At 39.0% G+C, this 22,969-nt stretch overlaps 1 protein-coding gene and 1 long non-coding RNA gene across 3 annotated transcripts in view; both read right to left on the bottom strand.

Moving 5' to 3' along the window:
* Nucleotides 1–1,752: 1,752 nt before the first annotated feature.
* LOC308663226 lies at nucleotides 1,753–10,833 on the bottom strand. Its single transcript, XR_014025323.1, has 3 exons — nucleotides 9,723–10,833; nucleotides 5,387–5,428; nucleotides 1,753–2,418 (listed from the first exon to the last, which is right to left on the bottom strand). It is a non-coding gene; the product is annotated as an uncharacterized lncRNA (long non-coding RNA).
* A 791-nt stretch (nucleotides 10,834–11,624) lies between these two features.
* The window catches only part of PPM1A (protein phosphatase, Mg2+/Mn2+ dependent 1A), a 38,552-nt gene continuing 27,207 nt past the window's right edge, over nucleotides 11,625–22,969 (bottom strand). Inside the window, exons 4-6 of one of the 2 annotated variants that reach the window (XM_081342801.1) lie at nucleotides 17,715–17,823; nucleotides 14,445–14,502; nucleotides 11,625–14,092 (exon numbers count right to left, since the gene is read on the bottom strand). In XM_081342801.1, coding sequence (XP_081198927.1) covers nucleotides 14,045–14,092; nucleotides 14,445–14,502; nucleotides 17,715–17,823 — 215 coding nt within the window. In that variant the 3' untranslated portion in view covers nucleotides 11,625–14,044. The remainder of the gene's footprint in view (nucleotides 14,093–14,444; nucleotides 14,503–17,714; nucleotides 17,824–22,969) is intronic. The other variant, XM_081342802.1, reaches the window with a different exon arrangement.

Below are 22,969 nucleotides of genomic sequence, written 5' to 3'. Positions count from 1 at the left end.
CAAACTGACTCTGGGGTGGGCCGACCTGAAAGGGCCAGCCAGAGAATTCTGAGTCAGCCAGACTCGCTGGAACTTATGGACCCTGGTCTACCCATTCTGGCGGGCAAGCTGGTAGGCCAGGGAGGGCCTGGCTCTCCCAGGCATTCCACGAGGGTTCGCAAGCCTCCTGCATATCTACAAAATTTTGTTCTGAAACAACTGAGCTATAATGTTGTTTGTATCATTCACGTGCTGCTAGCCAGGAAACTCTCTGTATGGAAAAATGTGCACATTGCATGCGACTGTTGTAACTCTGTAAAACTTGTATTGCTGTAATCATTCTCCTTTGTTATTATAATGTATGTACATTCTAGGGGGGAGGGGTGTAATGTATTGGGCTTGTCTTGCTAAAGGAATATCACGTGGGTTAATTGCTGGAAGGTTACTCAAGCACGGAAGCTGGCTAACGGCACCCAGCTCCTCAGACAACCCATCTCCAGCGCCGCCATTGGCTGCCTCTAGGGCGGCAATAGGTTGCTTTAAACTTATTGGCCGCCGCCTAGAGGCCAGGGTATACATTGCTGCATTCGCAGCCCTGTTTCTCAGTTCAGATCCTGCAAGCAATAAACAATGATCTTTGCTGAACTCACTCGCCTCGTCTCGTCATTGAAGCAACCAACCAGTATCCAACAGATAGGCTTTCTTCTATGAAACCCTCAAGTATTGCATAGAGTAGTAGACAATCTTGAATTAGCCAGATCAGTGGTCTGATCTAGTTGCATAGATAAAACCAAGGAGAGAGTGAAAGTGCCTGGGCAGTAGAGGACGTCTTGTCCAAAGGTAACTGAAACTGGATTATACATTCCATTGTACATTTAGTTAGGACTAAATTTAGTGAATGTCTCTTTGATAGCACCACTCTTTTCCCATCTTGTTATCAATATGATTTGCACAAATATAAATTGCATTTCCCCGTCAGGCATAACAAGAAGCCATCATACATATGCTCTTTCAGTTCAGGTTACCATTAAGGCTTTAAGACACAGGTGAGGCTATACTGAGATTAGCAGGAATCTCTGAAGGCAGAAATCACTCTCTCTGCATAACCTTGCTTTTTGGATGGCTGTGCTGTGTTAACAGAAAATTGCCTTTCCTTTTCATTAGCTCTGCAGTTGCACTGGCATTTAGTCACACTGGCATTATTTGAGGGGATATATGGAGCCAAGGACCTCCCAAGCACGTTAGGAAAACAAGCACATATTAGTAATACAATATAATGAACACAGGCAAACCTACTCATTATTTTTAAATGGATACTGAGAATAGGAGGCTCTTGATTTTGTTTTTCTGATGGCTATTTTAAAAATCAGCAGTTCCTGACCTCAACACAGATGCCTTGGAGGGTTAGTAACAGTCCATTCTGTATCAATGCACATACTAAAAACTTCGGAGGGACTGAGCAACGCTCAGCGCTTCTGATAGCAGGCAGCTTGGCTTTTGTTGACAACCCTCCAAGTAAAAAGATTTAATGCATCCCTCTGAATGTGAATAGGATTGTGCCCTACTGACATTAGATATCTTGCCTCCAGGAGATCAAAGCTGGATGCTGTGGATTTGCGTTAGTGTCACCTTCATGACTACACAGAGTAATTGAGCACGACAAGAACTAGATCGTAATATGGAGGGAGAGGGGCAGGAACAGAAGGTCAGAAAGACATGCTGATGTCTCTGGCTCCCCACATTAAATATTGAAAAACAGCAAAATCAAAAGCTTTTTGTGAGCTTTGTTTCTTTCCACTGTTAGAAAGTTTTATGCTGTCAAAATTTCAAAGGTAGAGGGAAGAGGAGATGGAGAAATTTGCTTAGTCAGAGTTCTTCAGCACAGGATTTATTAGGCAAAATTTGGCAAATTCAAATCAACATATTTTTACACTTTTAAATTGCTTTTCAGTTAGCTGGCTTACACATCTTGCTGTATTCCTTCCTATCCTTGTGCTCTTCAGATGTGCTGGTCTACAACTCCAGACGGTAATGGCCTTGGTGGCTGAGAACTTTGGAAGCTGCATTGCCACAGGTCTAGAGGGTTCACCCTTGCGGAAGGCTTCACTATTGTCCCAATTCATTTTGTCCTAAAGGAAAATTCTTGAGTTACTGACTTATTTCTTCCAAGCAGGAAAGCAAGTGTGAGATTGGTCTCTGAACCATTTTTGTCTTCTTCCCATCTTCCCCCGAAGCACTTTAACTGGTCTTTTCCTTTGATACTTGCTCTGTCAATCAGCCAGCCTTGGCTGTTCATAGATCTATAGTGGAGCCTATTGGGCATCATAATCTTGATGTCTCTAGTATGCTGTGGCTGCAGACGTCACAGGATTTCAAAAATGATCTGAGCTACTTCACATGTTTTTGAGACAGGACACTGTAGATTTTTGGTTGAACACCCTACTGGGAACAGACCACATATAGAGAATGTGTTATTTTGGCACAGATAACTTTTTTGCACTCACTTATGGTTCCCCCAAATAGTTTACTTACTGATTTTTCACTTATTATTTTTATTCCTTTGATTATTCTATTATAAATTTAGAGAGTGAAGCAATTAACTTGCTGGTTGGTGACAGAAAACCACATAGTTTTTCCAGGGCTGAGTTATATCTGCTGTCAATACCATTGTAAATAAAAATTACTGTGTTATGACACCCTTCCTCAGAACTGATTCCTTGGCAATCCTGTATGCTTCTAATAACAGTGTTAAATATTGTTAATATTTAAAGCCTGTCCATCTTTCCTACTCTATAATTAAGTAATTAAAATTTAAAATTCAGATTTACATTTTGGCTTGAACAATTTTTTTTGTTTGAAATTTGAATATTTTAAACATAGGTAAAGGTAAAGGTTCCCCCGCACATGCGTGCTAGTCATTTCCGACTCTAGGGGCCGGTGCTCATCTCCGTTTCAAAGCCGAAGAGCCAGCGCTTGTCCGAGGACGTCTCCGTGGTCATGTGGCTGGCATGACTAGACGCCAAAGGCGCACGGAACGCTGTTACCTTCCCACCGTAGTGGTCCCTATTTCTCTACTTGCATTTTTACGTGCTTTCGAACTGCTAGGTTGCCAGAAGCTGGGACGAGTAACAGGCGCTCACTCTGTTACGCAGCACTCAGGATTCGACCTGCCAAACTGCCAACCTTCTGATCGACAAGCTCAGCATCCTAACCCACTGAGCCACGGCGTCCCTTTATTTTTGATTTCAATTTGCAGGGTTCTATGTTTATATTTTAAACATAGAACCCTGCAAATTGAAATCAAAAATTGTCCAGTAGAATTAAATCTATCAGATGCCAAATCTATATTAAACATTACATGAATTAGGAATCAAATCCTTGACAACTATTCAAGAATTCACTCAGTATCTAAAAAATGTCCAACATTTAAAAAAAGAAAATGCTAAAGTCAGTTGACCTCTCAATGGTAGAATATAAATAAAAATAGCTGTCTAGAAAAAATGAACACTATAGTTACCAAAAAATGTAAGGAAGGCAAAATCTCTAAGGTGGTGTGTTTTTTTAAAAAAATCTTTATTAAAAATCAAGAACAGGGATGAAAAAGAAAAGCAAAGACGGCAAATTGTGAGGAACAGAGGTTCCTTCAATAGCATTTTTGTTCTGGCTGCATCAGATGTCACTACACTGCATTCCCAAGTAAGCACCTAGCTTTTTGTCCATTTTTAAAACATTGATTTTCCCTTCTTTCATACCATTTTTTTCAAGCATGCAATTAACAGCACCAGGTGCAACAGTTCCATTCAACTTGTGCCAGATCTATGTAACCAGGACTCATCCTTAACACTTCTTTGGGGAAGTTTCCAGATGCTTGCTGGCACATTCTCTCTGCCAGAAAACAGGCACAAAGGGAAGGTAAATGGAAAGTGGCCAGCACGCAAAGGATTTTGCAGTCCCCTGCCTCAATCCCCTCCCTTTACTTCCCCAGGTGACTCTAACTAATCAATGACTAAATAAATAAATAAGCAGCAAACAATGGCCGTAATTCTAATGGAGGGAAACCTGACAGAAATCCAGGTTTCTGTCTTTCTAGTGGTTTGCTCAAGTGTGCAATTAACTGTTGAAATTCTCTCTGCTTTACCTGATACAAAACAATCAAATAATGATAGGTACCAATGCATGATTTAGCGTCTGCCTATGCCTTGGATTTTATCCACATAAAGATATAGATACGTAGCCCACCTTTTCATGCAAAACCCCGTGTCAGGGTGAATAAACACGGCAGAAGACAGAAATAGGTTTTTTTACTGTTAGGAGGGAGAAGCTAAACTCATGCTGTAGTTAAGCGAGATCTGGCACGCATTGTTGTTTCCTGTGAGCTAGAACAGGGGTCTGCAACCTGGCTGAGGAATTCTGGGAACTGAAGTCCACAAGTCTTAAAAGTTCTCAAGGTTGCAGACCCTTGAGCTAGAAGGCAAGGGCAGTCAGGGTGGCCATGGGTATCTTTATAATGCAGGAAATAAGTGATTGAGGGCAAAGATGACAGAAGAGTCTGAAATTATGCATGGTATGAAAGAAGGGATGAAGTGCCATTTTCTGTCTCTCATCTAAATGCTGGAACTCAGTAATTTGGTGAAACTGGCTGGCACAAAAAAAAAAGCCCTTTCCTAATCAATTTCCCCAAACCACATTTTGGGTAGCCTGATCCTAGGTTTCCATTTCTGGCCCAGGAAGAACTTGAAGGGAAGAGATGGGCTTCATCTGTGCTAGCTTCCCCTGACCTGGAGGAAATTGCAGTCCCAAAGCCTCTGGATGGGCCAGATTGGAGAAGGTGGATCTGTGCAATAAGGACAATTGTTCATGCATAAAAAGATGAGGAATAGCTGACATTCCTCCTCCTTCCTTTGCTGAAGGTGGCTCATGAACCTGTCCTCAATGGTGCTAATTTATGTAGCGACCCTTTCACAAACACATGATTCTGGGCTGTACAACACAACAGTTAAAACTCCATAATGATCTAAAAACAATAAAATAAATAAAATATACAGATGAAATCCAACTTGTGAAAAAGATCTTGGAACAGAATATTGGGTGCAAACTGAAGATGAGCCAGCAGTCTGATAACTGCAAAAAAGACAAATACCATATAAATAGGCTGTATAAATAAAAGAATAATTTCCAAATCACAGGAATTAATAACTTTGTTTCATTCTGTTCTGACAAGATCCCAGTTCAAGCACTATTATCTAATTCTTGGCATCTCGTTTTATAAAGAGTGAAAACAAGTTCAGAAAAGGGTGATGAGGATGATTAAAAGACTTGAAATTTACAAAGAGACATGAAAGGAGCTGTTTATTTCAGCCTTGAGAAAAGTCAGTCGAGGAGAATATGAGAGCACTCTTGTAAATACCTGAATGGATGTCACATAAAAGGCCAGGACTGGTTCTCATTTCTGAATGCAGGAGATAGAATAATAGTTTTAAGTAACAGGAAGGCAGATTCCAACTGAAGAGCAATTTGATAATGAAACTATATATCAAGATGGCATGTCCCTTTCGTTGGATGCATTCAAGCAGAGACTAGATAGCCTTTTATTTTGGAAGTTCTAAATTTGGATCCCTGCATGGAGATTAGCCTGAACTGATCTAGATCAGGGCTTTTCAACCTTTTTAGAGATTGTACCACTTTTAGGATATGGCAATATTCGAGTACCACTAATCGCCTAGGAGGTGGGCGTGGGCTGCTCGATTGCCAGTCACTGGACACAGCTGACTCGAGACAGCTGGGTCGGAACGGAACAAGTCGCACCGGCTAACTCAATGTGGGGACAACTCAGTGCCCCACAAACTCTTTGCCTCCACAAACTGCTATCAGGCATGCACACACACACACACACACACACACACACACACTCCAGGTTTGGGGACTTTTATCCACCGAGGAAGGAGAGGGCCTTTTCCCCAAGCCCAGGCATGATTGGCAATTTGCTACCTCAGATGTGGATACAAGTCTCCAAGCTTGGAGTGTGTGAGTGTGTGTGTGTGTGTGTGTGTGTGTGTGTGTGTGTGTGTGTGTGTGTGTAGCATGCTAAAGAGATATTCTTTTCCCAATCCCAGACATTGTTGGTGTCCGGTGCCCTGTCCGGTGCCCCCTCCCAGCAAAGCAGGAGGTGGAGGACGTTTGCAGGAAGCAGTTTCCTCCGAGTCCAATTTCTGTCTTGACAGATCTCTGGAGAGCAAGAGGAGGTGGCAGGGGAGCAGCACTCCCAGGTCCTGCACAAGAGAGGCTGGCCCTTCTCAAAAGGCTTGTTGGGGCAGCCTTCCCTCACACAGTTCGCCTGCCACCCCCTCTTCTCCAGAGATCTGAAGGGGAGACAGAGATCGGGAGGGCAAGGTACAGCCTCCATATTGGCCACTTCTACCTCTCCACACCCTCCTGGATTAAACATACATTATATATAAATTAAAACACAGCCAAAAAGAAAACATAGTTAAATCACTAATTACAGCTCTTCACATATTTTCTGGAAATACCACCTTTATTGATGTTAGGAAGGAAGAGCAAACCTTATTAAGGAGCTCTTAACAGGAAGGGAATTGAAGACCTCCAAAAGGTCTCGTTCTTTCTAATCTGCCTTCCCTGGGCCTTTTCTCAGTATTTTATTATTATGCATTTAAGAAGATCAAAGGCCTTCGTAGCTCAGGACATTCACCTTAAAAATCAGAACCCAGAAAAATTTACTTAATCCACAATACCGCCCTGTGAAGAATGAAGATAATCTTTGGGCCCTGAGAGCATGCAGGTGTCAAATCAGAATATTAGTGGCACACCTGTCAGCAACTGGAAGCGCATATGTCCATGTACTTCCCTTTCCTGTCTCACAACTCAGTTGATACATCCTTTAATTTTCAGACACATCTTTTTCTCATAAGCTCCTTAAAAAACCAAGAAGGTATACTGTAATTAGCAGGAAAAATAAATCTAGCCCTTCTGTATTCTTTCTCCAAGGGGGAAAGAAAAGTTCACAGCCTGCAGATTGCTAGCAAAGTCGTCAAAGAACATAGTTATTGCTGCTAAAGAGAAGAATAAATAACAAACCAATTTTGCAGCTGTCTCCTGTTACTACATCCTCTTACCTCCAGAATGTGGCCTGGGATTGCACAAGGGGCTAGGCTAAAATCCAGTTTAGTTTGCAGCCAGGTGTTCAGTACAGACCTTGCCAATTTGATTTTAATAGCCCAGGAAGGGATAGGAAAATCCAAGGAAAACTTTGCAATCAATAAACCTTGGTGGATTATGCTTGTTTTGCCCTATTTTGATTCTCCTCACCATCGATTTTAGAACGGCATGGCCGCATAGAGGCCTTCAGCCTCCCAATCCCTGCTTAGAGAGGGATTTGCATTTCGGCGAGAGTCAGGCCATATGCCCCGCAAAGGAAAAACCTGAATCCAGCGGGCCAGAAGGCAGCCCAGCCTCCACGCCCCTCCGGTTCCTTCTCCTCGCCCCCTGGACACAGACACAGTTGCAGCTCCTCACTATAGCTGGGGTGGGACTTGCAAGTACCTCCGTCCACTTCGTTCTGCAAAGCAGCGCTCCCCTGGTGCTCCCGCCTGCCGCCATGCCAGCAGCCCCGACTAAAGGCTGAGCACTCCAGCCTCACCTAGCCAAGGAAGGGGGCAGCAGCCAAGACTACAGCAGATTTGCAGCTTGTCAGTGGCACTCAAAGGTTGCCCAACTTTAATTCAGAATTTTGGGGTTGGAAAGTGGAGGGGAAGCGCCATGTTTGCAAACCTGGCGGCACCTACTGAAAAGCCTCCTGCTTGCCCCCCACCCCCTGCAGCTACCTCCTTTGGAGCCTTCCTGAGGTCAACTGGCCTGCCGGCATAGGTCCGCCGGGTTCGTCCTGCAAAGCATGGCTTACCCAGTGCTTTCCATTCTCACACACACGTTTCTCCAATACCCTCCCCATTCATACACAAACATTCCTCCAATATCCTCCCCATTCACACACGTTTCTCCAATATCCTCCCCATTCATACAAACATTCCTCCATATCCTCCCCATTCACACACATTTCTCCAATATCCTCCCCATTCATGCAAAAATTCCTCCATATCCTTCCCATTCACACGTTTCTCCAATATCCTCCCCATTCATACAAACATTCCTCCAATATCCTTTCCATTCACACACGTTTCTCCAATATCCTCCCCATTCATATACACACACGTGCCTTCCAAATTCTTTCCTCCCTCTCTCACCGTCTCGCCGCTTCTGTGACAAAAGCCTTTTCTCTTCTGCCTCTTTCTCCGGAGTCTTTTTTTCTCTCCCTCTCCTGCCCAAACTGCCTCTTTTTATATCCCTTCCTGTCTCTGTCCCCCTCCTCTCCCTTTCTCTTCTGGGTGATCCTGGGGCTTTTGTCTCACCCCAAGCAGCCCTGCAGCTCCTGAGGACTCTCTCATAGCAAGTCCTGCGCTGCGCTGCTTTGGCTTGTTTCCTCCCCCGCTACCCTTGGCTGGGCTGGGCTGGGCTGCGTATCACCTGCCATGAGCCAATGTACCACTGATTGAAAAGCCCTGATCTAATGGCCTTTCCAATTATGATTCAAAACGATTTCTTCCTATTCCTGGAAGATGGCCATTCACTTCCCATTTAAACCACTCAGAAACAGGATGTCCGCTACTATTGCAGGCAGATGGTTCCACTGCTTAACTATTTTTATTATCAGAAAACTACTTCTGATATTCTGCATCAACTTTCTTTCATGTTAAAACCCACGGAACCCTCCCCTATTGTTTCAACGGAGACCAAGCAGATCCCTTTTTGCATGTAAAAACGTTTTGGATATTTATAGAATTTTATATCATCCCTTAGTCTTCCTTCTATAAGCTAAATGTGCCAAGTGTTTTGCTCACAGGATTTGATTTTCAGACATCCCAACACTGTTGTAGTTCTTCTCTGAACCTCCTCCAGCTTTATCATGTTCTTTTTAAAAATCTGGTGCCCAGAACTGGACCCAGTACTCCAAATGCAGTCTAACTAGTGCAGGATACAATGAAACTATTATCTCTTTAGTTTGCATATTATAATACGTCTTTCAGTGCTAAATGACACTTCACTTTTAGCTGCTGCATCCAAATTGCTTACTCATGTTTAGCTGATATCCAATATTCCATGATCTTGTTTACATACATTGCTGCCAAGTTATATCTCCATAGTATTGTATGTATGTGTATGATTTTCTATAGCTATTTGCATGACTAGGCATCATGGAACATTATAACAGTTTAGTTTAATATATATATAGATATACCTGTTGGAGATCTTTTTGAATTGTAATTTTGTTCTCTAATCACCCTAGTCACGTGCCAGCCTTTAGGCCACATACCAAAATGTTGAATAGAATAAGATAAACGATGGAACCTTGAGGACCCAATTCAATATCCTCCTCCATGTTGATGCAGAACCCTTTATGAAATGTTTTGAATGCATTTGTTCATGAATCTGTGATTTACCCATCAGTCCATCTTGTCTACAAAGATATTGCACAAGACTGTCATAATACTTTATTGAGATCAAAATACACAACATCCCTAGCATCCCTTTGGTGTACTATACCAAACTAGTAATTTTGTCTTGATAATGTTCATCCAGTTTTCCAACCTTTCTGGATCAGATTATATAGACTCTTTTCAGTTGGGTTTCAGGACAGGACATATGATTGATACTGCATCAATAGCACTTACCAATGACTTCAGGTAGGAGGAGAATGGGAATGATGCAACCATGCGATGCTCTGGATCTCTCAGCAACTTTCAAAATCAGCAACAATGGTATGCTTCCAGACTGACTGCAGGGTCAGTGGAGAGGTGGTGTTCTGGTGATTTCCTTCACTGCAGCTGATTCCATTCAATATTAATAGGGCAAGAGGTCAAGCCCAAGCCCTAAGGCAGGGGTGTCAAACTCCTGGCCCATGGGCCGGACACGTCATCTGGAAGCCACGCGCACCCCATTGCCGGCAATGGCAAAACTGTCCTGAAATGTTGCATGTCACATGACATCGCGAGTTTGACATGTCTGCCCTAAGGCTTGTAAAGAGCCTCAAGTTTTGATGCTCTCACTGTTGACCCGGAATTAGGGGACAGTATAGGAAATATCAATTGTGAATGTGCAGATGGTCCTACTGTCTTTGGGCTCTTGCAAAGTCCTGGATGCAGGATCATGTAAGGCCAGCAAGGAAAACACCCAATGTTTAACCCACCCGAGAACATACAATATCTTTAGGGAAACACCCAAAAGGGAACATGTTTGTTACTTCTGCTCTCTTATCTACAGTATGCCAGACTTACTGGGTGAAATCTTTATCGTATGTGTATCAGCTTTGCTGGATGGCCTGCTTATGTAACCAGAAAGAATAAATACAAGGATTTTTTGTCTTTCGGGGCTGCTCTCATTTAGAGGAGCCCGTCTTTTGTTCAGCTGAATAAAAACGTAACGCTTGAAGGCAACTTCTGGTTTCCTGAATTTTTTATCAGCAAAACCTCAGAACCTGCATATAATCACCCTTCCTGTTTAACAACTGAGACTGTTGAAGGAGGTCACCCATTGGTTTGGAGTGGGCATCACATTCAAGTTGGTTGTTTCCCCAAACCTGGACTAGGTTGTTTGAGATCTCCCTTCAGTGGTGGGTGAAATGGAGGTTTGTGGTGATATTTTTGTAGTTGTTGTTATCGCTTTTGTAACCCTTGACATGACAAAGCATATGATCTGCTTTTCTTATATGATTTTTGCCAGGAATATGTTGTTGGAAAGCCACAGGTTTTCTTTTTCCCCATGGAGAAAAAGAAAAATAAACTATTACAGAGAATGTGAAATTTCATTTATTACACTTCCCCGTCTCCTGTTTAAAGACAATGGGCCCCCTCAGTAGAGTGCTGACAGCTGCTGAAATAACCAGAGATACTGAGTTAAGCAAAAGGTTGCATCCCTAATCCTTGTTTTATTTGAGGGCAATCATGACAAACCAGGGAAGTTTGCAAGTGACCCATGACGAGAAGGGAAGGTCTCAATTCCTGGTTTAGTTTTCCTAGAACACAGGTGACATGACGTATTGAGACATTTTTTGCCTTTGTGAAGCTGGTGTGGGTGTGGCCTACACGTGACGCATCTGGCCTATGGGCCACCAGTTTGACACCCTTGCCCTACAAGTATGTTCTCTGGCTGAGATAAGGAGAAACATGGGGGTACTTAATAGTGTGGAACCAAATCATACTTACTTTATTGATGACTTTTTAAAAACAAACCCAAACATGCCTCTCTCCCCCAAAATAAGGAATGAGTATCAATGTTTAAAGCTACTTAATACAGAATTGCCTTAAATTATCTTAAATTTATCAATTCTCAAAAGTCTCCATTTAAACTATACCAGAAATTTAATGCTGTGAAAAATACTGTATAGAGAACAACATGCACAGGAAAAAAAAGCAAAAGTTGGGACCATTGTTTTATTTTATTTCATCAGCAGACAGGCATCCACTCTTTCACCTGACTAGGGAAATAAATACTGTAGCACACAATTCTTTAAACTATGCTGGACTGCCCCTGAGGTGTTCAGACATTTCTAGCATTTAAAAAAGTTGCAAAAATGAAAAAAACAACAACACGGTTTTATTTTTTGCAGTTCTGTGAACAAGAAAAAGCATCCTTACTAAAATTTGTAATACATGGATTATATGAATTTAATTTCACTTTGATTAATACATAAAATTGCCATGTATTAATAAGCCTAGTAACACAGTGCCTTGACTCCAATAAAGAGTCAAACGTAGATAGGCTAATGTACAACTGCTGTACCTCTCTTCTACCCAACTCTTACTTTTAAGAACTATTGTAAGTAATAGCAGAATAACTGTTCTCATCTTTAAGACGTTGCACGAATTTTAAACAAGTGCTGTTATTACAATGGATAATATTAATCATATGGCTTTTCATTTGAGAATTTTAAAAATTTGTTTCTGGTCTGAGTTTTTGCCACCTTTATATATGTGTATACTTCAATACACACAAAAAATAATGCTGAGTTCTGTTTCTAACTCTAAAACCAATCCATTCTTGTTAATTGATTAGTACTTCAAATATAGCCTCATAACTAGGTGTATACAAAGTTATACTTAACAATTTTATTGCCTGAACAAAACTGTATTTTAAGCATTTAATGTAGGTAGGGTGAGTGACTGCTGCTTTACCTAAAGCTGCTCTAAATTTATAAATACAAATAGTGCTTATGTTTTCTTCATTCATGCTTCAAAAGGGTAGAAACTGAATACAGTGATGTTAAACAACCAAACGAGAGAAATAAAATATTTGCGATTATAATAATAACAATCCTTAGACATTACTTTTTCAACATTTCCTAACTTCAATAGTTTTAAGGCTCTATATACAAACAAATGTATATTTGAAAATTAAGGAAAGAGGGATATAAACATGTGAGTTGTACATTGCTTCCTATAAAAAGGTATGTTTTACACCTTTTAAAAATGCTAGCTACATTGTTACTATCTATTTTATATATTGTTGGTTTTCCTTTGGAGGGGCATCAGTTGGCTGAAAATTTACAGAAATACATAATGATCATACAATACCCTCAACTGAAAAAAACAACAAAAAAAATACAAGGTGCATAAAACAGTAGTTCTGCAAACACATAATCAATGTATCTTGTTTTCAGTAGAGGAAAATTCAAGTCAAATTAGTTTTATTATTTCATTATTTTTTTAAAAAAAAGCAATTTAAACTCAATGATTAAATATTCTGAATCTATGCACTTCAAATCACACCTACTGTTCAGTCAAAATAAGATTGTCAGGTTCTGACAAATTAATTTCGTTAAGAAGCAAGTATACAGTACGCTCACATAATGCTATCAAACTAAAATCTTGAAATAAAACTCATGTAACAAGATCATTCTGTTTCTCAAAGCATATTATGCCCATTAATTAGAAAATAAACTCCATTTGTGCCTTGGGCACAATCAAGAGTTCTTCCCATTTCATAAATGGGCAATTGTTCAATAAAAATATTTATCAACATGACAGTTTATGAACATTTCAGAAGACAAAAGGAAAGAGAATGAGTTACACATTTCTTGTTAAATTTCTTGTTAAATCAAGCTTTATTGATAAAATGGAATTAAAAAGAATTTTTACTTGGAACAGCAGCCAATCCAGCCAATCGGGCTAATAAAATGGTGCATGCTCCTACTAAATATTGAAAGATACCATTTCTTAATATAACTGTTACTTAATTGAAGGTAAAGTTTTTTTCTCTAAAAAAGGTGCAATTCATCAAAGTTTTTAGCTCCCAGGATTTATTTAATAGCCATCTTGTAAAGTTGATGAACTTTTCTTCTTTTGCTGAAATCTTTCACATATTTCAGTGGGACTTTAGATCTGCCATAATTTTAAGATCAAAAAACAATTAAAGTCTGAAGGAAAATTAACTGTGTTCCAGTTAATTTCCATACTACAGTTACAATAATCTGCTTTATATCAAATTTCCTTTACAAAATTTTCATGCACCTCCTGAGTATTTTGCTGGCTAGGTTGCTACTCCCAGCAATCCAGAACCACAAAAACTAATAGAAACAGCTAAGGTACTGTTGTGTTAAACAACAAACCAAGCCTTTCATTTACGATGTAAAACAGCTCATTATGAATAAGCATTCTGGACAACCACAACTGCACTTTACAAAACAAAATCATACAACATAAAATTGTCTGGAGTCCAATTTACAGCATCATAGTTTCAATATCACTTTTACAGAAGTTTGCTTCACAAAAAATAATAATAATTCCTGGGATAAGTGTTGAACTGCTGTTTTCTGATGTATTCACTAATACCAACATCACTTCCCTTCAAGCATATGTGAAACTGATGCTAAGAAGGATCGTTGTTGGTTGGGTAAGTTTCCCATTAGGAGAATCGGTGCTAATTCCACAGCTTAGATGGCATTTTACCACATATCATCAGTTGACGCAGAGTCCTTTAAGAAAAGAGAACAAACCCTTTAAAGTCTGGAGCGCCCAAAATTACAGCAATTTCTGGATAATCCAGACTGAAAAGGGTAGTAGATATGTCCATAATTTTAGGATTTTGATTTTCTTTTCTATACTCTGGGACAAATTATATATTTAACAAAACATATGACAGAAAGTTGTTGAGAGCAAACATCACCCTTAAATAAATAACTTCAAAGCACAGTATTTTTTTTCAGTGAACTATAGCTGGTCATTTAACCTAAAAGCAATAGAATCTTCCAAGATATTTCAGTTTGGTACTTTATTAAGGTTAAGCATAGTGAAAAGAATGTTTTAGTGAATATACTAACAAAGTAAAATTAAAGACTGACAAGTATTTTTTCAGTCAGAATTAATAAAGTAAAACAGCTAGGTGGTGCCAATACTCACAGCTTCATCATTCTGATAAGGATTCAGTCTGTTATAAATGGCTTCAATCACACTCCGTCTAAATCAGGTAAAGAAAAAACAAAATAAAACGAATTTTAAAGGACAGCAATTCCTAGTAGTCAAACACATTTTTAAAAAGTTTTTTAATATAAATATTGTAAAAAAATGCCCTTGATCATTATCCTTACCAGTATTATCTAGTTTTATTAACAAATTGTACATATCTGAGCCAAAAGGAATTCAAGCTGTCATCAAAAATTTCAGATTACTAAAATAAAATAAGAACACGATCTTAAAAAAACAAACCAAAGAAAAAAAGAAACTGTGGAGGTAATGGGAGGACCAAGCAAACTAATTTAAGCAGGACATCAAATTATCTTCGTGCAACACACTAACTGAAATCAGAAATAAACATATAACTAATTCAGGTCATATAATGCCAAAGGTTCTACTAACTGTCTGGTAGGCAATGTTTTAACTCCATACCATGTTTTGATGTAAACATCACAAGCAGCAGAAAGTATTTTCTTTTAAAGTTATATTCCCTGGACAATAAAATCTTGGAAGCCATTAATCCATTTTATTTGGAATAAGACCATTTGTAAATTAAATTTTAACATTATTAAATCTTCAAATAACAAACATATTTAAATGTTAGGATATCTCTCTAAAAATCGATTTATCAGCTGGCACTGATGCCTTTTATTTTTAGCATTTAGTATGCAATAGAGCAGGAAAGTATACAATGAACTGAATTCAATCCATTTTAAATCAACACAGCCTATTTCAGTTTCAAAACCCCATTTGAAGTAAAAAAAACAACAACAGGTCGTTTTGAGCTTTGGAAAGATGCTTTAACCTTGAAAGAAGTCTGCCTCAAATTAAATTATATATATAATACATACTATCTCTTATCTGAATTAACATACTTCTCATTGCTATCCATCAGTCATTTAATAGTTTTCTTATATTTATCAATACTTTAGTATATTTTATATTTTAACATTCCATCTTTAAAACATCAAACACCTTATATATTTTTCTAGCTTTAATTTTACATTGATATTGGAATTAAACGTTTAAAATTTCTCATTTTCATATTGCTAAATAACCTTTCCCTTTATACAATTTTCTCCAATACCTAGTAATGTAATACACTTATTTATCTCATTTCCATATCAATATTAGTAGTACCATATTAGAATAGTAGTCATTAGAATACCAATTGCAAGGAGGAGAAAGAGGAGGACAATATAATATTCTTGTTTCTCACTTATACTTTCCACATATTAAAAATTAACCAAAATTTCTTCCGTTTCAACATTTAATACATCCTCTCATGTCACTACATCCAAGTATATCAGTTACATTCTATCATTTTTAACATATATACATCTTAATCCATATCATTTAAGGAACTCAATATTTTAATATTAGTATTCATACACCTGTGTTTTATTTTTATTTTTTTTAATTAGTCAGTATTTTTATCTACTCATCAAAACAATCTCTCGTAATCCAGGTACAATCCTGTCTATTTTGGTATTATGTATTTCAGGCCTCTTAAGAATGTCCATATTTCTTCAATCTTATTCTTGCTTTCTTCCTTTGCCATGTCATTTTTCGCTTCTTTGCCTCAGGATCATCAAAGCATTCTTGTGTTGTTATATCATATTGAAGTGGCCCTCTAGTCTCCACTTTTGAAGGATTGAGGAGTCTGTTAACAGCACCAAATCTTCTCATTATTTTTGTCTCTTGATATATTTGTCCTGGTCTGAATAGATTTTTTTCCATTTTTTTCCATTATAATCTTCAAAAGCCTGTATTTGTTGAATATTTAATTCTTCTGCCAATGTATTTGATCGTTCAATTTCTTCTGTTAAGTTCTGTCCCAATAAAATATTAGTTGTAGTCACAATTTGGGTTTGTTTCTTCGAGATGCTTTCTAGTTCTTTTCCAAAAGCTCTTATTTCATCGCCAGCTGCAGAAAGGAACTGATAAGTTTGGTAAGATATTTCCCACATAGCATAGATTTGTTTTTGAAACTCTTCCATAGTGAAGTTTCACATCTGGTGTTCAAGGTTAATCTTATCTTGTTTTTCTTAAATATTTTCTTGATTTTTTTAAAGAGAAAGTCAGATTGCAATTTCAGGTTTAGCCACTGGGTGTCCCCCAGGTACTTTGAATTTTCTTTTCTTTTCTTTTTTATTTATTTATTTTTTAATCCCATTTATATCCCGCCCTTCTCCGAAGACTCAGGGCGGCTTACAATTTAAGCACAAACCAATGTGCTTACCAATAGCCTTCATTCTATGTATATGCCTGCTTATTAGGGCTTTCACCCCCCCCCCCAAGCGGCATTATTACAAAGTCAGCTTATTGCCCCCAACAATCTGGGTCCTCATTTTACCTACCTCGGAAGGATGGAAGGCTGAGTCAACCTTGAGCCAGGTGGGATGCGAACCTGCACTAATTGCAGGCAGCTGGTGTTACTTAAGGAGGCATAAGCCCACTGCTCCACCAGTCCGTTTCTTTTTTCAACGTTTTTTTAAAAACACCCCTGGGCTTGCTCACCACTTATTTGAAGGGAGGGTTGAATTCCCACTGGGGGGAAGGTACTTAGCAGCTTATTTAGGTGAAAAGAAGATGATTAAGGTATATGAGAGGAATCTTACCCGTCTCTTCCACGCTGCTTTAATGTTGCCTGATGGTAAGTTTGACTTCGGCTGTCTGCAGCCTAGTAACTGGCCATATTACTATGGCCAGTCTTTCGTCCACCGGCACGAAGGGAATGCAGGCAGTAACAGGGGGGTTGCGGCTCCCCTGCGTTTCTGCAAAAGCCCCTTCTTTCTGGTCGCCCCTCCAGGGCGACTCTTCGGCCCTTTTAGGACCCCCCAGAGATGCAAAATTAGACGTGGAAGACGGGAGCCATCCTCCAGATGTCTATGTCGGCTGACTTGGTAAACCGGAAGTCCAAATTAGAAATATATTGCTTCAAGCTTTAAACACACCCAAAATACTTGAAACACTCTGGCCTCATACTCAAAACAATTGTTTCATGCTAATTTCAAACTCAAAAGGATGCATTTTGAGCATGAAACTTTTTACAATTTATATTGCTTTCACCTGTTTTCATCATTTGTAATAACATTTGAAAGAGAGTGAGATTAATGAATGTTATTGAAAATACTTTATCACCCTTATGACAGTTTTTATGAAAGGTATACCTTATTTAAACTCAAAAGCATATTTACACTGGTGCAAACTTACTTGCTCGCCAATTCACCCCCAGGTGGAAGATTTGGGATGCTCTCTGTTTGTAATGTACGCATGACGTGGACTAAGTCTGGTACTCCTTCACCCTGCTTCTTTATGATCTCTGGGAATCAGAAGTATCTTCTTGTAAATTCAGTTCAATCACAATTAGAAAACACTGCAACATTTAGTTTAATCAAAGAGAGTTAAAGGTTTCAAATGTTTTGCCTTTTTCATGACTTTATCATTTTACCATAGCAAATTTGAGCAGAAATGCAGCTCACGGATGTTTAAACTTTTCAGAATATCCCTGATTCTGTATATCTTTAATTCAGAAACATATAGAAGCCTGTAATATATCTATTAAATCATTATATAAAAACAACTGTATTCTAGTGCCCCTGAATACTGAGATGTTGATATTTGGAATTGCCAGAGGAAAAGAGAGAACTTCATTACCAATACATTCAATTAGTATTTCAATCAATGAAATTCTAATTCCAACATATTGGAGACTGTTTTATAAACTAAAGCCTTTGTTATAATAAACTAAAATACAAAAAAATCATTTAATATAGTTCAATGCATACCAATTTGGAAAAAAAGAATTATGACATAACGGAAGTTATACCAAACTCAAATTTCTACAAATGCTCTCCCTATATAAAATGTACTATCCACCAAGAAACTGTTTAATTACAACACCCTCAATACAGTTTAAATAATATTTGAATAAGACCTATACTTTAAATCTACTTTGTCAATAACCAAAACTGCACATTTCATAGTTTTCAGAATATTAATAACTAATCCAAAATAATTTCTCCTTTTCTGCTTCAATATTAAAAAAAAATCAAGAAAAATTATAAAAAATAATTTATTTATTTTTAAACATATTTCCCAGTAATGTTTCTATTACATGGTAGCTGGTTATGATGGGCCACCCCAGTTACTTATGACCCATTTTCAAAATTATAATGGCCTCACAGACATCCCTGTGGTCACATGAATATATTTTGGGTGCTTGGCAATCAGCTCTGCTTTATAGTCATTTGCAGTGTCTCTTGAGCACATGTTTGCGATTGCTACATCTTTTGCTGTTTTCTGGCATGAACTTCTGATTTCTGATTTAAAAAAGCCCATTAGGGAAAATGGATGCGTTTAATAACTGTTGCATAATATGTCCAAAAATTGGGTCTGGTCACATGATGCTTCAACTTACAACCGTAGTTCCAGGCTCAATTACAATCATAAGTTGAGGACTACCTGTACAAACCATTAAAAAGATTACAATTTTTATTTGCACATATTTACCTTGATTTGTGATATAATTGCATGGAAAGATTTCTGCAAATATGAATGTATATGTACTATTCATGTTCAATTGTTTATAAAATAAGAAAAATGGAAGTAGTAAGTGAATAAGTTTGGACACCATTTGCGTCAGTACTTTGTTACATCCCCGTTGGCAAAAATAACTGCTTCTAAATCTTTTTTGTAATTAGCTTATTTTTGCTTCTGCAATTTCTTCCCAATCTTCCTTGCAAAATTTTAATGAATTCCGCAGGTCTCCTTGCGCACACTGCATCTTTGAAATCTCCCTCAAAATTTTCAGTAATATTCAAGTCTGGTCCATACCAATAATATTCAAAACTTGAAGTCCATACCAAAATCTTTAGCATTCTTCCTGTATTTTCATGGTTGATTTGGAGGTATATTTTGGATCACTGATGTTGACATACCCAATCTCTTTTCAACTTCAATTTGTTCACTAATTGGAACATTTTCTTCTACATTTTGCTTTTTACTTAAACCCATCGTTGCTTTCACTTGCATAGTATTTCCTGTACTAGTTATATCCATTCAACTTAAAAAACTTAATAAGGCCACTTCGGTGCTTAATGGATGACAAGGTGGTTTTTTCCCCCCAAATATCTTTTTCTCTGAAACTGTTACTATGGTAAAAAGTTGTGTTTTTGTTTAATCAATCCAGAGCACTTTGCTCAAAAAAAAATTGTTTGCATATTTTGAACTGCAACTTATATGATGCATGCAAAGAAAATGTTTTCACCTAAAAACTCTCCCATGCAGATCACAATTGTATTAGCAATACTGTTCCATGGACCTGTGGAAAACTATTCAAATGACAGCTTCACTTTTCAGCAATTGTTTGCAGGCTTTGTTGATTCTGTTTTGTAGATCTTAACTAGTTTGGAAGCTGTTCTCAGAAAGATTTGTTTTGGTTTTTCAGCTCTTACTTCAAATGTCCCCTTCATGGATTACTGCCTTGTCGTGGCGAAGGGGCTTGTGTAATTCAATGAAGCTATGAGCTATGCCGTGCAGGGCCACCCAAGACGGACAGGTCATAGCAGAGAGTTCTGACAAAACGTGATCCACTGGAGAAGGAAATGGCAACCCACTCCAGTATCTTTGCCATGAAAACCCTATGGACAGTACCAAAAGGCAAAACGATATGACGCTGGAAGATAAGCCCCTCAGGTCGGAAGGCGTCCAATATGCTACTGGGGAAGAGCAGCGACTGGGCCAAAGCCGAAAGGACGCTCAGCTGTGGATATGTCTGGTGGTGAAAGGAAAGTCCAAGGCTGTAAAGATTTTTTCTCCATAGGAACCTGGAATGTAAGATCCATGAATCAAGGAAAGCTGGACGTGGTCAAACAAGAGATGACAAGACTGAACATCCACATCTTAGGAATCAGCGAACTAAAATGGACAGGAATGGGTGAATTTAATTCAGATGACCATCAGGTATACTACTGCGGGCAAGAATCCCTCAGAAGAAATGGAGTAGCCTTCATAGTCAATAAAAGAGTAGGAAAAGCAATACTGGGATACAATCCTCAAAATGACAGAATGATCTCAGTTCGAATCCAAGGCAAACCATTCAATATCACAGTAGTCCAAGTCTATGCCCCAACCACCGGTGCTGAAGAGGATGAAATTGACCGGTTCTATGAAGCCCTACAGCACCTTATAGAACTAACACCAAAAAATGATGTCCTTGTCATCATGGGGGATTGGAATGCTAAAGTAGGAAGCCAAAAGATAACCGGAATAACAGGCAAGTTTGGCCTTGGAGTACAAAATGAAGCAGGGCACAGGCTGATAGAATTTTGTCAAGAGAATACGATGGTCATAGCAAACACTCTTTTCCAACAACCCAAGAGACGGCTCTACACATGGACATCACCAGACGGTCAACACAGAAATCAGATTGACTATATGCTCTGCAGCCAAAGATGGAGAAGCTCTATACAGTCAGTAAAAACAAGACCAGGAGCTGACTGTGGCTCAGACCAGGAGCTTCTTGTTGCAAAGTTTAGGCTTAAACTGAAGAATGTAGGGAAAAGCGCTAGGCCAGTCAGGTATGAATTAAATCATATCCCTGTTGAATATACAGTAGAGGTGACAAATAGATTTAAGGAATTAGATCTGATAGACAGGGTGCCTGAAGAACTATGGACAGAGGTTCGCAACATTGTACAAGAGGTAGCAACCAAAACCATCCCAAAGAAAAAGAAATGCAAGAAAGCAAAATGGCTGTCTGAGGAAGCTTTGAAAATAGCTGAGGAAAGGAGGGAAGCGAAAGGCAAGGGAGAAAAAGAAAGATACGCCCAATTGAATGCAGAATTCCAGAGAATAGCTAGAAGAGATAAGAATGCCTTCTTAAATGAACAGTGCAAAAAAATAGAAGAAAACAATAGAATAGGGAGGACCAGAGATCTTTTCAAGAAAATTGGAGAGATGAAGGGAACGTTTCATGCAAAAATGGGCATGATAAAGGACCAAAATGGCAGGGACCTAACAGAGGCAGAAGAGATTAAGAAGAGGTGGCAAAATTACACAGAAGAACTATACAAGAATGAGCTTAATGTCCCTGATAATCACAATGAGGTGGTCACTGACCTCGAGCCAGACATCCTAGAATGTGAAGTGAAGTGGGCCTTAGAAAAGCTGAGCAACAACAAAGCTAGTGGAGGTGACAGTATTCCAGCTGAGCTATTCAAAATTTTAAAAGACGATGCAGTAAAAGTGCTACACTCAATTTGCCAGCAAATTTGGAAAACTCAACAGTGGCCACAGGATTGGAAAAGATCAGTTTACATTCCAATTCCAAAGAAAGGCAGTGCCAAAGAATGTTCAAACTATCGCACCATTGCACTTATTTCTCATGCTAGTAAAGTTATGCTTAAAATCCTACAAGCTAGACTTCAGCAGTATGTGGATCGAGAACTACCAGAAGTACAGGCAGGATTTCAAAGAGGCAGAGGAACTAGAGATCAAATTGCCAACATACGCTGGATCATGGAGAAAGCTAGAGAGTTCCAGAAAAACATCTACTTCTGCTTCATTGACTATGCTAAAGCCTTTGATTGTGTGGATCATAACAAACTGTGGCAAGTCCTTAAAGAGATGGGTGTACCAGATCATCTTATTTGTCTCTTGAGAAACCTATATGCGGGCCAAGAAGCAACAGTGAGAACTGGACACGGAACCACTGATTGGTTCAAAATTGGGAAAGGAGTCCGGCAAGGCTGTATACTGTCGCCTTGCCTATTTAACTTATATGCAGAGCACATCATGAGAAAGGCAGGGCTAGATGAATCAAAAGTTGGAATTAAGATTGCCGGAAGAAACACCAACAACCTAAGATATGCAGATGATACCACTCTAATGGCAGAAAGTGAAGAGGAACTGAAGAGTCTCTTGTTGCAAGTGAAGAAGGAGAGTGCAAAACCTGGGTTGAAACTAAACATTAAGAAAACCAAGATCATAGCATCCGGCCCTCTCAATTCCTGGCAAATAGATGGGGAAGAAATGGAGGTAGTGACAGATTTTATTTTCCTGGGCTCCAAGATCACTGCAGATGGGGACTGTAGCCAAGAAATTAAAAGACGCTTGCTCCTCGGGAGGAAAGCCATGGCAAATCTAGACAGCACACTAAAAAGCAGAGACATCACCCTGTCAACAAAAGTGCGTATAGTCAAGGCTATGGTCTTCCCAGTTGCAATGTATGGCAGTGAAAGCTGGACCATAAAAAAGGCTGAGCGCCAAAGAATTGAGGCCTTTGAACTCTGGTGCTGGAGAAGACTCCTGCGAGTCCCTTGGACTGCAAGGCGATCAAACCGGTCAGTCCTAGAGGAGATCAATCCTGACTGCTCTTTAGAAGGCCAGATCCTGAAGCTAAAACTCAAATACTTTGGCCACCTAATGAGAAGGAAGGACTCACTGGAGAAGAGCCTAATGCTGGG

This window comes from Vipera berus, assembly GCF_964194415.1.
Source record: "Vipera berus genome assembly, chromosome: 1".
NCBI lineage: Eukaryota > Metazoa > Chordata > Lepidosauria > Squamata > Viperidae > Vipera > Vipera berus.
Note: the sequence above shows the minus strand (reverse complement) of the source record. Positions and strands in the feature narration are given on the sequence as shown.